At 32.5% G+C, this 15,553-nt stretch overlaps 4 protein-coding genes and 1 long non-coding RNA gene across 12 annotated transcripts; 2 read left to right on the forward strand and 3 right to left on the reverse strand.

Annotated features, from left to right (window-relative positions):
- The first annotated feature begins 76 nt into the window (after positions 1–76).
- LOC117160702 (uncharacterized) lies at positions 77–1,695 on the forward strand. Of its 2 annotated transcripts, XM_033341637.2 has the most exons (5): positions 77–170; positions 286–539; positions 667–975; positions 1,112–1,314; positions 1,375–1,695. In XM_033341637.2, exons 2-5 carry the CDS (start codon positions 302–304, stop codon positions 1,543–1,545), a joined length of 921 nt encoding a protein of 306 aa, XP_033197528.2. In that variant the 5' UTR covers positions 77–170; positions 286–301; the 3' UTR covers positions 1,546–1,695. The 2 variants fall into 2 exon arrangements, with proteins under 2 accessions (XP_033197528.2, XP_033197529.2); XM_033341638.2 differs by lacking the exon at positions 77–170 and having other exon boundaries at positions 345–539.
- Positions 625–2,259, reverse strand: LOC117160708 (uncharacterized). Its single transcript, XR_004464861.2, has 3 exons — positions 2,122–2,259; positions 1,505–1,606; positions 625–1,405 (listed from the first exon to the last, which is right to left on the reverse strand). It is a non-coding gene; the product is annotated as an uncharacterized LOC117160708 (long non-coding RNA).
- Positions 2,260–2,366: 107 nt separating this feature from the next.
- Positions 2,367–4,332, forward strand: STUB1 (STIP1 homology and U-box containing protein 1). The gene is made up of 4 exons (XM_033341639.2): positions 2,367–2,501; positions 2,560–2,758; positions 3,258–3,595; positions 3,684–4,332. The coding sequence occupies exons 1-4, from the start codon at positions 2,385–2,387 to the stop codon at positions 3,924–3,926; spliced, it is 897 nt and encodes a 298-aa protein (XP_033197530.1). The 5' UTR covers positions 2,367–2,384; the 3' UTR covers positions 3,927–4,332.
- A 42-nt stretch (positions 4,333–4,374) lies between these two features.
- Positions 4,375–8,580, reverse strand: PGAP1 (GPI inositol-deacylase). Of its 3 annotated transcripts, XM_076620961.1 has the most exons (11): positions 8,142–8,580; positions 7,729–7,882; positions 7,552–7,662; positions 7,324–7,427; positions 6,817–7,260; positions 6,481–6,734; positions 5,970–6,398; positions 5,513–5,899; positions 5,058–5,435; positions 4,732–4,981; positions 4,375–4,488 (listed from the first exon to the last, which is right to left on the reverse strand). In XM_076620961.1, exons 1-11 carry the CDS (start codon positions 8,295–8,297, stop codon positions 4,483–4,485), a joined length of 2,673 nt encoding a protein of 890 aa, XP_076477076.1. In that variant the 5' UTR covers positions 8,298–8,580; the 3' UTR covers positions 4,375–4,482. The 3 variants fall into 3 exon arrangements, with proteins under 3 accessions (XP_076477076.1, XP_033197513.2, XP_033197514.2); XM_033341622.2 differs by lacking the exon at positions 4,375–4,488 and having other exon boundaries at positions 4,716–4,981; XM_033341623.2 differs by lacking the exons at positions 4,375–4,488; positions 8,142–8,580 and having other exon boundaries at positions 4,716–4,981; positions 7,552–7,658; positions 7,729–7,873.
- Positions 8,581–10,890: 2,310 nt separating this feature from the next.
- On the reverse strand, positions 10,891–14,631 carry LOC117160695 (uncharacterized). Of its 5 annotated transcripts, none has more exons than XM_033341627.2 (5): positions 14,393–14,631; positions 13,442–13,552; positions 13,000–13,230; positions 12,629–12,889; positions 10,891–12,523 (listed from the first exon to the last, which is right to left on the reverse strand). In XM_033341627.2, the coding sequence occupies exons 3-5, from the start codon at positions 13,189–13,191 to the stop codon at positions 11,348–11,350; spliced, it is 1,629 nt and encodes a 542-aa protein (XP_033197518.2). In that variant the 5' UTR covers positions 13,192–13,230; positions 13,442–13,552; positions 14,393–14,631; the 3' UTR covers positions 10,891–11,347. The 5 variants fall into 5 exon arrangements, with proteins under 5 accessions (XP_033197518.2, XP_076478167.1, XP_033197516.2 ...); XM_076622052.1 differs by having other exon boundaries at positions 12,632–12,889; positions 14,056–14,501; XM_033341625.2 differs by having other exon boundaries at positions 14,056–14,501.
- Positions 14,632–15,553: the final 922 nt, after the last annotated feature.

The following is a 15,553-nucleotide window of genomic DNA, read 5'->3' on the forward strand; positions in this document are numbered from 1 at the left end:
TAATAATTACGTATAACGTATATATAAAAAAAAAATATTTAGCTATGAATTATATAACATACTATTGCAAAATTTTTTATCTTGAAAGTGTAAGGTCTGCGGACGATGCGAAATAAATAGATAAAAAATAGTATTAGGTTAGAATGTTTGACTATTTTAATATTAACATTGTACGTATCAAAATAAAAGCTTCAATCATGTTACGTAAAACTTTTTCCGACAATATTTATGAATCTTTGTAAGATATGGTAATAAAACATTTTATTGACAAATTTTTCAAAATAGATTCGTGAATGTTCCAATGTACAGTTTCGTAATTCCAAAACTCTGTTACGTTTCCACGGTGCTAAAACAACAATATTTAGCGAAATATCGTATTGTTTTTTATCCTATATTACGTTGTAAAATACATTGCGTCAATCCTTCTATAATTATGGCTTCAAAGTGTTTTAATGGATGTAACGATCACTACAATGGTGTAACTATTGACTCAAATGACGAAGTTTGTACATCTGAAGTGTTCGCTCGTCGTCTTACAGGTTTATAACATAAAATGATAATAATTCTTAAACATATTTATAAATTATTACTTATTTTATCAAAATTGAGATACTTTGACAAAAATTTTTGTTAGAAATTAATATTTGTTTATTATAATTTTTGTAGCATCTTTACAAAAATGGAAAGAAAATAAAAAACGCACAATATGGTTCCGTGTACATTTACCACAATCAGAATGGATACCGTTACTTGTGAAAGAAGGATTCAAATTTCATCATGCAAAACAAGAATATGTTATGCTTTATCGATGGTTAGTTAAAGATGAGGAATGCAATGTTCCACACTATGCACACACCAATTTAGGAGTCGGAGGATTTGTCTATAATGAGGAAACTAAAGAAATTTTAGTTATCAAAGAGAAATATGCAAATGGTCCACCTATTTGGAAATTACCAGGTGGTTATGTGGAACCAGGTATACAAATTTTTTATAAACTAGTAAATTAGTACAGTATAGCTAATAATCTTTCTGTTATCATATATGTACTTCATGTTTCTAATATAATATATAATATATAATAATTTTTTATCAGTTTTTTATTTTATTGTAGAAGAAGATTTGGAAGAAGCTGTAAAAAGAGAAGTTTTAGAAGAGACAGGTGTTCAAACTACTTTTAAATGTATAATGGGTTTCAGACACGTTCATGGTTACGCCTTTGGCTGTTCTGACATATACATGATTGCTTATTTATCACCTATTAATATCAATATTAAAAAATGTGAAAAAGAAATTTCTGATTGCAGATGGATGAAGGTAATTTTTATTATTTGCTCATAAATAGTTTGTTACTGTAACTGTTTATTGTTCTCCCAGGTAAATGATTATTTAGAGCATCCAGAAGTATCTGAAAATAATAAACAAATTGCAAAAAAATTAATGGAATTTTTCAAACACAAAATGGGGATTGTTGTGAACCATGAAATACATTTTGCAACAAACAAACCTATTTGTGTATACAGCATATCCAAAATCGGTGATGCATAGCATTACACAGAATGATTAAAATGTATACATATGGCCAATTAATTTCATAGTTTAGAGCGATCTAAAATAATAATTATCTTAGAAAATGAACAAATCAAAATAAAATTTAATGTTTTAGATACATTTTTTAAATATAAGAAGTATAAAATATTTATCTTATCTTATATAGAGTAAATTAATCAAAATTACGAAGAAGTAATTCACACTATATAAGCTAAATAAAGGATAATTTAAGAAAAATAAAATTTATTGATTTCATTAAACATTCTATTACTATGTTATGTATATACAGCTTTGAATTAATTATATAAGTTGTTTAAATTCTGTAACTAAGAATTATAACATTAGGATTATAACATAAGGATTATAAAATCGATATAAATAACAAATAAACTGCAAAAATACATGTAACAAATTGTGACGTATTATATGTATACATATCTAAATTCCGTTTTCCAAAATTATGAGAAAAATGGAACGAAAAGTGCAAATTTAACTTGAGAAAAAGATAAATAAAGAAGATATACAAAAAAGAGGAATATTATATTAAAAAATTGTATTGAAATATTTTCATACCCAAACGTTCCTTGAAAACCCAGCTTTATGTTGGAAAGTAGCTTCTTCAGTTTTGTTTACATTCTTCTTTGTCACACTTTAGTCGATGATTGACAAGTTCTCCAGGAAGATGGAAGAGCACGTATTTGGTTAAGGTTAAGGTTATAGAATATTACTTTGTTGACAATTCGACTAATTTTTCCTGTAAGAAATATTACGTGAATAATTTGACGAGAATTCATATGTAGAAGAGTGTTCAATAAGGCACAAGATTTGTTGCCAAGATGAGTAAGATGTATACAACCGCCAACCTTTCGGACAAAGAATTAAAAGAAGAAGGAAATCGTCTTTTCAATCTTCACAAATACGAGGATGCTGCGCACTGCTACACCAAAGCAATTGTGAGTGCCACTATGAATCTATGCAGGCAAGTTACGACATTGCATCTCATTGCTGCAGATTAAAAATCCAACCCAAGCACTATACTTTACGAACCGAGCGCTGTGTAACCTGAAATTGAAACGATGGGAATCGTCCTGTCTAGACTGCAGACGTGCTCTCGATATTGACCCATGTCTGGTGAAGGGTCATTTTTTCTTGGGTCTAGCTCTTCTTCAAATGGAACTCTTTGATGAAGCTGTTAAACATTTACAGAGAGGTACGTACCTATATTTTTACTTAGGAATTTCACTGGCTTTTTCTTCTCATATGTTTCTTGCAAAGATTTCACTGTAGGTAAATATTCCGTGATAATTTCATAGTCTATATAAAATAATTATAAATTATACGAATAATATCTCGAAATTGACTAACGTTTATGATTTAACCATTTTATCAGTTTCATAATTCATCAAAAATAAATATTACATATTTGCATTCTACAGAGTATCTTTTAATGGAAAGAATCTTATTTGGTCTCTAATATAGTTTGGCAATATACTCATTTGTGTATTTACATATTTATGCATTTATGTATCTTTAAAGAAGTTGCGCTATATTATATTTTTAGTACTATAATATGTTATGTATATATATCAGAACATAATTATACAGAAGTATTTCATGGATATTCTTTTTTATGGTATTCATGGTTTTTACGACAATGTGAAACTTGTCCTTCACATGGTTACACATCTGAAACAACTACCACAACATAGCTGTGGATTTGGCCAAGGAGCAAAAGCTAAATTATGGAGATGATATGACCAGCATTTTAAGGCAAGCGCGAAAACGTTGTTTCCAATTGAGAGAAGAACAGAGAATTGCACAAGATATTGAATTACAATCATATCTCAATCAATTGATAGTAGAAGATGCTGAACGAAGTTTAGCAGCTTTAAAGGAGCAAGAAGCAGCTAAAGATGCAGATGGTAAAAGTGAAGGGGAAGCTTTGTCTATTGAATTAACAAAAAAGAAAGAAGAGGTAGAAGAAAAAAGAGATATGTATATGGCTCACCTTAATGATCTATTTGCAAAAGTAGATGAAAGAAGAAGGGTGAGTTTATATTTTTTAATCATGTTTAGTTATGTATAAATTAAAATAATTATATATTATTTGCAATTTTTATAAATATATGGAACAGAAACGAGAAGTACCTGATTATTTATGTGGTAAAATTAGTTTCGAAATTTTGCAAGAACCTGTAATAACGCCAAGTGGAATTACATATGAACGAAAAGACATTGAAGAACACTTACAAAGGGTGGGACATTTTGACCCAGTTACTAGAGTTCGTTTAACTCAGGATCAATTAATCCCTAACTTAGCAATGAAGGAAGTAGTAGATACATTCTTGCAAGAAAATGAATGGGCATTATATTATTAATATGTAAAGTTAGGTCACCACCATATTTTTATGATAAATAATTACATCTATATTACGATTATTTTTGGGTCCTGTTATTTTATGTAAATGTGCATATCATTGCCTTGTCAACAGTAACTACATCATATATTTATATGAAATTAAACTTAATTCTTTTTTATATTAATAGAATGTATTTAATTTATACATGTGCAATCATTGATTAATTAAATAAGATTGACAAATCAAAATTTTTGAGAAATACTTCTTTTAGTTGATGAATTTGTGTATTTATATATGAAATATTGAAAATAGTACACATAATACCTTCAAATGGATTGTTAAGTAATATAGGTCATATAAGAGTGTTAAAACTGTATATGTTTTTCTGATAAATAATAAATTTATTGTTTGACGTATAATTAAATATTTTAATATTTCCCAATTATTTACATAATTAAATAAAAAATTTTGTGATATTTTTAACTGTGTTTACTTACATTAATATATAGAAAATGAGTGTTTCGTCCAAGATCTGCTAGTGTGAACTCTTCAGTAAGGCTCTCACCTAACAGACCTATACCTTAGACACAATGAGAGAAGATAGAAAGTGACATTAATATATAGTATATATTACAATAATATATTTCACACTATCTTAAATTTCATTCTGTTAAGTATATTATATTATACATTCTCTAAAAATAAATATTTTTATAGGCAAATATACTATATTACATTTATACGCATATGAAGTTGATGTACGTTGTTTCTTTTTCAAGTAAGCAGTATTAATTGAATAAAAACAAATTTAAAGAAAAATTACATTTAATGCAATAATAGTAATAGCTCCAGCCACAATAGGTGGTATATAATATTGATAAAAAGCTGGATGAGGTGCTGCTCCCATTAAAAGTACAACCCAACCTAAGAAACATAATATACTGGATAGTATTTGAGATCGATTTTTATAATTATTGGAAGGAAGTTGCACCCATCCCATTGTACTGCATGTTACTAAAACTATCCAACTTTGAAGTAACAAAGGATCTTCGGAAGAAAGTCTCATATCATAACTAGAACAAGTTTACAGAAATTAATGATAGATGATTGATCGATTAAATTTATACACCAAAATAATAAATTGCAAACCTGAAATTTTTTGCCCAAACAAGTACAGATGGTACAGCTGGAATAGCAGTAAAACACCAAAGTATAAATAGAATAAGATGATTGAATATTTTTTGTCTTGTATCATCATGTTCTCCTGAATTATTTTTCGTATTTCTGAATCGTCGTATCCAATTAAAATGTTGTAATGAAGCCATTAATAGTTCTTCTAAATAATCTTCATAGATTTTTGTCAAATTTAAAAAATAAAGAAAAACTGAAATTAGCATAGCTAAACCCCCACAAGTTACGGGGATTAAAGATAAGACAAGAATTGCAGTAATAAAAGGTAACTGACTCAATCCACCAAGCAACCAATCTGACCATGTTGTTGAAAAGGCTATTGCGCGAGCTAGAAATCTGGAAAATCAATAGATTTATTCAAAAAGTTTTTATGTAACATCAACATATGCATTAATGTACTTAAAGTTTCTTACCTCACAGCAATACTATGAGCTACTGAACCAAGAAATATAATGGAACAGCATAATCCAATGGTAAATACGCAAACAATTGCTAAAGCAACTAAACATTCAAACATTAAATTATAACAATATGAGAGGTATATTGTAATTACTATTATTGGAGTTTGTTTGAGACCATGATTAATTCTTGTAGATAAAAACAATAAAAGTAAACTAATAATCGTTGTATACAACAGGTACCAGCGATCCCTCACGATACAAGATATTCGATCTATAATTCCACCTTCTTCAATATTAATTATGTAAGAACATGCAGGATCTAGAGTTATCCTTAACTTTGGAAAAACGTTGGAATATTTATATCCAGTCTGGACTTTCATCGATTTCGGCCCATTATCCCTAAAATATTAAAATTGTTTGTAATAAAATATTTTAAAAATAAAAGCAAATTTACTTTAGTTATACTCACACGACCGTAAAAAATTGAATTTGTGTAACTACAATACCCCATGGTTCTAATAATTCAACTATTGCATGATGTTTTGGATCTGTACATTCAAATGCTTTAAGTTCAACAGCTACAACATCCATGGCGCTTTCAAAATTGGCATAGTATCTAACATGTCCAAGATTAGACATTTTTTTGGTTTGAGGTATTATAAATAAATTTTTTAGTAAAGGTAAAGTACTCCTAATAGGTACAAGTCTTGTATTGTAAGAATATAAATCAACGTTTATAGTAATATAGTTTTCTAAACTGTCCGGTGTAATCCTTATTATAATATGTGTTACATCGGGGTATTTTATCTCTTGAAAATTTAAGTCAACAGTTTTTCTTAAGCGATGTAAAGGATCTGGTAAAATTCTTGTTCTGTTTGTCAGGTTCCAACCCCAATTGCTAAATTAAAAATAGAATTTTATAATAATAGTTTGATGAGCTTTTGTAATCTTTGCTTTAAGACAATAATATATAACTTTACCAAACTCTTGATTGTCCTTGTATATTGGATGCTGTACACGCAAATAACCAATCTTTGGATTCTAAATTAATGGTATCAATAGTTAAATAATTTGGTTGTCCACTCAATCTAATCATAAGATAGATAGGAGATGTTCTTTTAGGCAAGTCTCTGTTGGTCCATACATAATGCCTTTGAATGTTCTCTATCCATTCATTACTAGGTTCAAATTGTATTATTTCTTTATAAGAATATAATTTTTTTCCAGAAGTACGCTGTAAAATTAATTGTTAGCTTAAATGCTATTATTAAAAGTACATTAAAACTTATTAAAGATACATTAAAATATTTTCTTACATGATAAAAGTGATACGATAATGCTTGCATTCTTTCTTTAGCTGTAGAAAAAATTTTAGGTGGTTTTTGTGTACAATTAACAGAATCAAATAATGAACGTACAACAGACAGTACTAATTGTTTACACCATAAAATACTCAAATGATCTGTAGATTTCCAAACATCTGGCATAGTATTAGAAAGAACATTAATATCTGCTGTAGGATCTAGAATTTGAGCTGAAGTTATAAGTATATCTCGTGGTCCACCTCCTATTGATACTACACTTGTCCCTGCATCTTTTATCTCACTTAAGCGTTTTTCTAGATTCTGGTAATAATTGGCAAAAGTGTGGTCTAATATCAAAGTAGCTGTATGAGGAGTAGCTAAAGCAATAATAATGCTTGCAACACTAGCATTTACACTTGGTGTCATTACAATAGAACCTTTAGCTATAATACCTCCCTAAAAAAATGAACAGATATTTTAATATCTTTACTAAAATAAGTATACTATTATTATATTTACCATTGAATGTCCTATGAGCACAATATTATCTATGTTAGTTTTGTATAAACTCAATATTTTTTGTATACAGTGTGAAACATATACTGTCTCTTCCATTAATACACCTTGAATTAATTAATAAATTATCATTTATTTTTTCTAATCTTTTAAATAAAGTATAAATATTTGAAAAACTATGGAGACAACAATAAAACTAACTATTCAACAAAATTGTTTTTTTATTCATACCTCCATATAAAGCAGAATAATCATTGCCAAATGAAACAGTAAAATAATCAAAATGAAATGGAGTCCTATCTTTTAAGCTTTTCCTCAAACTGACAGAAGCAAGGGATCTTACTAGAAACAATAGAAGTATTAACAATTATTCAAACGAAGACATAATTTTTAACAGATTTTAAGAACCTTGCTCATGAGATCCAGCATTGCCAGGTATAAAAAGTACTGGTATTCCTGAGAAGTACATCCTTCTAAGCTTCTCGGTAACAAAACCTTCTCCATAGGCGTATAATCTATATCTTGGATATTGTTCTTGTATCTCATTATCCAAAGAGATTCTCTAATATTTGTATGAATATATGTATAAATGTCTTGTAATATATAACTGTATTATATACAATGTCAAATTACTATTATTATTAATAATAATTTTTAAACTATTATTACTAAATTTTAATAGAATTAGAAATGAGAGAAATATGATCGAGTCAAAGTTATAAGGAATGTTATTTAACAATAATGTTTAAAAAGAGTACAGACAAGATTAGTATGGTATTCTTTATAGTATTCTATTAAAAATATTCATTTTGCTTACATACCACATACTGTGGGTATTCAAACATATATGTCATATCACAAGTATTGTCTTCAAAATCCGTAATGTAAAGAGCAGCTCCAAGTATGTAGAGTAAGAGAATTAACATTAAAAATAAAAAAAATATCGTATAAACTAATACAGATTTTATTAGAAACATTTTATTCAATAATAAAAAAAATGTTATATCCTTTTGATGGAAGTAAGCATTACTATCTCGACGCAAAAATTGGGAAAATATTATATATCTGTTGTTGTATTTAATATAGTGCACTTATATTATATTATATTATATTATGAGAGAATATGAATGAATATAAACAAATATATTTGTTTTTTTTATATTCTTTAAGTTATACAACATGGTTATGGTTTAATAATAAAATGAAATTAGTTATATAGCGTATACTCGGAGTCACCCCAGGGTCATATAAGCAAGTTTGGACACTTCTATATTGTAAACATACAAGAAACCGTTCGAAAATTGAGTCATGAAAAATCAATATGGAAGACACGAAGGTTCTCGTTCTGCACATGCGTGACATGCTGTAAATGTTTCAGACAGAGACAGAGATACCCTACTCATTTCTGTCTGTCTTGCAGAACGAGACCCTTCATGTATTCCATGTTGATTTTTCACAACTCAATTTTTGGATAGTTTCCTCTAGCGAATGTAGAGACCTATTTATACAGGATAGAGTGGAAATTGTAGTAAAACTGGATGGGATTTTTGTACATGAAAAAATAAAAGAAACTTTAGTATAACATTTTTGTCTAGGAATCTAGCGATTCAAAAGTTATGCATACATAAAACTGAGCATTTTGAGTGTATTTTATAGGTTAGTACGATGCCATATTGCTTTATCCATCATCTGATTGGTTAAAGACCATGATCATATTACCAGGTCTCGATATTTGCATAAAGAAATCTAGAGGAAACCGTCCGAAAATTGAGTTATGAAAAATCGTAAAATCATAAATGCGTAACATGCTATGAATGTTTCAGAATAAGAGACTCTCTACTCATTCATTTGTCTCGCAAGAAAGGGAACTTTCTTATCTTCCATGTTAATTTTTCATGATTCAATTTCTGGACAGCAGAATTTTCCTAAGCGAGTGTCGAGCTGTGTTTATAGGTTACGTATACATATACATACGTATAATGTATAAAAATACATATAATACAACCTTATTAATATTATTATAATATAAGCGCAATCTTATTTTCATCGAGTAAGAGCGAGTCAGGAATATGTATGAATGAATAGAACCTGGTTGATTAGATAGATTGTATGCAGTTTGGTTATTTGTAAAGGTAGAAGAGAGATGCGATAAAAATTTGTAATATATGCGAAAAAGTAATTAGGTCATTACACGAAAGTGGCGATTGATATATGAATAAAAAGATTACTGTTAATTATTTAACTGTCCAGGTCCTAAATAATTTTACTACGCACAATTTATTTAAAAATTAGCAAACTATGTATTGGAACAGAATACTCTCGATAATTATATTGTTTCTTTGCTATGGTTTCTAAGATTATTTTATATTATCAAAGAAAGTATTGATAATTCATCAGATATACGAAATATATTTAGTAAATTAATTTTATATAACGTTCAATAGATGTATAATTCTATAGTAATAAATAATGAAATTAATAAAAAACATTTGTGAAAATTATTGATAATATATCCTATTTATTTTATGCAATAGATATTAACAATTTTTTAAAAAACAAATTACTAATGTCTAGATAGTTAGATTAATATTTTATAATAAAGTTGTTAATATTCATTATCAAACTGTGGCTGATATTTTCTTTCACTGTGATAAATTATATACTGTTGTAAAATTTGTTAAATCATATTCTTAATCTTTTAGTCATTCCTATTTCTAAATAGTAATGTTTTATTTATTTACAAATCCTATAAAAAATATTGCAAAACATATTGAAATCATTGAGTATATGCAAAATTAAATACCAAACGAAGATAATGAAAATTTGTTATATCTATAGATTTTGACCATTTGTAAACAAGCTAAATTGAAATTTGAATTTCCAGTTTCTTGAAATGTTGCGCATTTATGCTCGAACTAATGATCAATGCGATCACAAAATACAACATGAGCACATTCCCCACTCTCCGCAAATAGGGAAAACCGCCTTAGTGAGTATCGATGCAGCTTTATGAGTTCGTGTAGCGCGGTAAATATGAATTTGAACAATAGTGTGGCCGAGACAATGAAGAAAAGAAACTAAACGTCAAAATCATTTATCAGTGATAACTACAATTACTCTCGAATTTATCTTTTTACTTTTGTTAACATAGGAAAGAACATTGACAAGGTGTATATCGCTTGCTTTATATATGATTAACTGTTAGTTTCGAGTTATTCAATTTCATAAACACGAGCTAAGTGCTTTTGTACTCTACGGCAAACAACTCAGTCTAAAATTCCCCAAGTTCCTGAACGATCGCGTAACAGTACGAAGATGAAGTTATAGGAATTTTTTAAACAACTTTGTTTACAATTTTGAACGTACATCAACTAAAATATAATAAAATATAATATTTATAAATTTATATTATAATAAATAAATATAATATTTATAAATCAAAGAATAGGTCTACAATAAAAAGCTTCATAAAAAACGATGTAATTGTTCGGTATCGTCTCCATGAAAGAATTTCTATATATTTTTACCTCCTAAGTTTTAAGGAATCACAGAATAATTACAATATAGAAATATGCTTCAATAATTTATTCTTTTCATGATAACGATAATATTACTATTAACGTTCGCCACAGTTTAAAACTGTTTCCAACCAATCATAGAATCAACTATCGATAAAAATTTAAAAAAGATTTAAAAAGCGCCATGAACATCGATGATATCCCTTATCATATTGTCCGGAAACATCGCTAGGAAACCATTCGTTGATCAAACGATAAGTTTAGTCAATCAAACCCGTAACCAATCGCATTTGTTCGAAAAAGTTTCAAAAACGGTGGTCCATTCCATTATCGTTCGGTGAGAATACAATTACTAACTGTTGCGATATAAAGCTGAATACAAAGGTTTAAATACGGAACAAGTTCGACATACGATATACGTTAGATACACGCTGTTTCGTCCAGAATTTGATACGATAATTATACGAGTATCTTTTTATTAGAATACAGTTTTCAATGAGAAGGATGATTTACAGACGCGTCACTTCGGAATTATTTAGTGCCCTTAATTTCCCATCCGAATGGCTGGATCGACGATGTCGAACTTGAGTGTGCGTACTGATAATATATCCACCCTCCTCCTGTCGATTGTGCTTCTCTATTTGGATCACCGGCATGCACCGCGGAGCTGGACCATCCAGACATTCACAACTCAGACTTGCGTCTAGCTCGCCTTGATATGGCGGTGGTATTAACAAACTTTCGGTAGACTTGGTTGGCTGAAAGTGTCTGTTAGAACTACCCGAATACGTAGTACCGCTACTCGTTCTCCTTTGAACGGTTCCAGTAGGCGTTTTTGCTCGTCCATGAGCGCCTTTCCCAGGCCTCTCTGCACTATGTGTTTTTATAGTAGCTGTATCCAAATAACCGTATCCGAAACCGTAGCCACCGAACGCCTTGGTAGTTAGATTGTCCCAGGACTTTGGTTTAGCATACTGAAGGCACGGCGGTGGTCGTTGATGTACGCTTGGATCCCAGTAGAGGGTATCCGTGCTTAGGCTCGTCGAACAGGAGGCTACGCTTTCGGCTGCGGTCGAGATATCGCTACTAGTAACAGAATGCAGACTGTGTCCTGATGTGCGCGAGCAGCTGTGCGCACCATGTTGTTGCTGTTGTTGCGTTTGTTGCGATTGCTCTCGCTGTACATGATGATGCTGGGCTGGTTGCTGCTGCTGCTGTTGCTGCTGCTGTTGTTGTTGTTGTTGCTGATGATGATTCTGTTCGTTTCTCGCTCTCCGTTGTTTCTCACGACGTCTACGACTGGGTACGCAATTTGGATCACAGCAAGGACTTGCTAAGTCGTACGCGTCCAAACTACCGCTATCTGATTGTTCCCTGCGACGACTGGCGCTCGAGATGCAAGCAACGCAAAGGCTATTCTGGGGTGGAGGATGAAGAGGAAGCGGATCTCCGCTGGTATTAGACTGTTGTTGCTGTTGTTGACACGATTTGTGCGATTTCGATTTGGCTGGCGTACTATTCATCCCGTTTGCCTGGTGATAGCTATGTCTCGACGAAACGGTTACTCCTGATTCGCTTGACATCTTTGAGAGGAAGTGGTGGTGATCGCTTCGCGAACGGGGAGGCCCTACTGCTACTAGACAAGCGGTGTTCCGTGGAACTAAACATGGTCGTCCATCCGGGAACTATAAAAAGTTAAAAGTGTTTGTTATTTTCTTCGATGTTGCAAAGATTAAATCGACCTAAGATATAATATATAATAGATAACAAGATGTTTCTATATAGGATACCACGTTATAAAGTAACAGATGTTCCGTGGACGTAGCAGGCCGACAACATTGAATCGTGGAAGAATTGAAACTCGATGACGGCGATGGCTGATTGGGGTTACTCGTAATGACACTGTTAGGCGTTCTCTTGCGTGCTGGCAGTGAATGGGTTTTCCATCGACCCATGAGAATAGACCGTTCCCTCTCGCAGAGTCTCTCTAATTCACCGAGTCGTGATTGAAGAGCACGTTGTAATTCGATATAGCGCATATGTAATTCCACCTGGCAAACAATAACGAATATCATGTTTGAGTAAATAGCTAAAGTGCATTCTATTTTTTAAACGAAAATTAAAGTTTTAGAAAGTGGCTATACACTTTCTCGATATTTACCTTTCTTACACAGTCTTCGAACGACACAACCATTCGCATTCTGGTATCACAGTTCTTTATGAAATTAACCAGTGTCTTGTGATCCGCTCTGTCCATTTCGTGGCCGTTTATCGAAAGTATCACGTCACCCTCCCGCATTCCCGCTTTGAACGCTGGTCCATCGTATTCCACGTAATCAACGTACGTGACCATCTCGATTTCCTGCTCCCTCTTGTAATGTATCCCATAACTCTGTACAATTTCAAGCGAATCGATTACAATGTTTATATTTCAAACGAATTTTAATTCTTGTAAGAGTCGAACTTTCTGAAGAAATTACTGTAACATTTGTGGAAACAAAGATAGTTACAGTGAAGGTGTAATTATTGATAAGAGGAGTGCACAGAGATGTTATATTTTATGTACCTTGCAGAAAGTACGAGCAGATAAACGGTTACGTTACCTGTAACGTGAAACCGTATGTGCCATTTTTCTTCTCGACGATGATGGTACGACGACGTCTGTCCTCATCCGCCCGTGTCACTCGATCTGACTTTGATCTCTCCAACACAGCCTAAAAAGAAAAAGCGCAACACCATGGTAAACTCACGATAAGCGCGAAACAAAGGAGCATCTATTATCATCTTCTAGCAATGCACATACTTTGACTAGTAAAACACATGTTCCGATAAATTAAACCAACTTTTAACTAAACTTCTAACGAATCTACATCCTAAATGTAGCGTCGCAACGAAAACAACGTAACCCAAGATACACATATAATGATGCATGTTCGGAAAATACTCGCGTGGGAGATGGAAAATAAAAATCAACAGACGCATCTACCAACAGGGAACAGAGGAAAAGAAATCTGGTAACAGACGAACAGTAACAACAATAATAACAAAAAAATAATTAAGAATCAGATAATAAGATTCAACACACGTTGTGCAATCCACAGAATTTCCTTGACCACGAAAAACAACTCGAAATGGGCAACAAGAAACTGCTCGAGGAAGGCTGTTTCAGCAAATAAAAATCATTCTTTCGATACACGAGTCGATGTAATAACATTACACATTCCACGACACCACTCCATTCCTCCTCGTCGCTGTTCTCAACGCCGGCACGGTGTTGTTGCCCGGCCACCTCGGTATTCTGCGGCGAGTTGTTCATGATCCCTCGAGATATACACGGAACAACGACAAAAAATCGGGAGGACCGACCGTATTATCTCCACGAAGAAATATCGGATCACCACCTGGCGGGGGAGATCCCTATGTGCGTGTGGCCGTGGTCGAGAGAGAGGTGCCGAAGAGGCTTTATCAGGGTGTACAAACACGTTTCCCGTGCTCTCTGTACTTCACTTTCGATCGTGCTTCACTTTCACGTTACTCTCACGCATTGTGCTTACATTTCGAGAGGCGACGCGCCAGCCAGCCAACCAGCCAGGCCGCGAGGTTAACGTGCGTTTAGGCGCGATTATATATGCTCTTTTATTGTTATCTTCCTTCCCGGCTGGTCGCCGGTTTCCAATGCGCCTGCCCGACAATATCGGCTTACAACCCTGTTCGTCGTTCGGTGGCAGGCACTGAGGGTGGCGGAGGAAAGAGAGAAAAGCACGCGCAGTCTCATCCTCGTGGTCCCTCCTCTCTCACGTTTACCCCCTGCCTTCATTCTTTCCGCCACCTTTTATCACCCACCTTCCTTCCCTTCTTATCCCTTGCCGTACATATATGCGGGACAGGAATAACTCCTCGCGTGCAATGTCCTTGCAGTTTGCACACCGACCGCTTGTTTCCTCCGCGGTTCATGTCAACGAACATATCGTTTTCCATGAATCAACTTAGCTGGAGAAATGTTTCTTTTTTTTTTCTTTTCTCGATTTAAATTTTTCTTCCATGTTCTTTGTATCTTGAGATGAAATTTCCTATGATTGGCGGACACTGTCGACCATAGATATTAGATTAGAACACCTATTGATTATATTTATTGGAAAACTTTAGCAAATTTTACTTTACTATCTCAGTTAAAATGGTAGATGGGATAGTTTAACTAAGGAAAGTAGCATAGAAAATCCTCAACTTGTGGAGTGAACATTCTACAAAATATTTTATTGCATCTTCAATGGTCTAAGCGGAACGTGTAAGATATTTTGATAATTAACAAAAGGGTAATACAGGAAAATGGAAACTGAAGGCAGCGAGAATGTTTCATCAGTTAGATTCTTCTTATTTCTTCACTATTTCCATTTTGGTACTTCGCCGAACTGGGCACTGAACGACGAGAATAACGTGTCACGACGCCATCCTCGCCATGGTCTCTGATGTATTTTTACAAATGCCTCGACAAACAGAGAAATACGTATCTTTTGCGTAGCGAAGAAGAATGTAAAGGAAAGATATTCGAGCAAAGTGATCGCAAAGGAATCGCTTATTGTCGGATTCGTTTACTGCTACTTCTTCTTCTTCCCCTTCTTCATCTTCTTGTCCGTACCGCTCATTTTGTCAACTCTTTGCTTCACGATTCTTTCCATTGGTGAAATAATCGGAGTCTTTTGTATTTTCGGCGGTGG

Source organism: Bombus vancouverensis, chromosome 1 (genome assembly GCF_051014615.1).
Source record: "Bombus vancouverensis nearcticus chromosome 1, iyBomVanc1_principal, whole genome shotgun sequence".
NCBI classification, from domain to species: domain Eukaryota; kingdom Metazoa; phylum Arthropoda; class Insecta; order Hymenoptera; family Apidae; genus Bombus; species Bombus vancouverensis.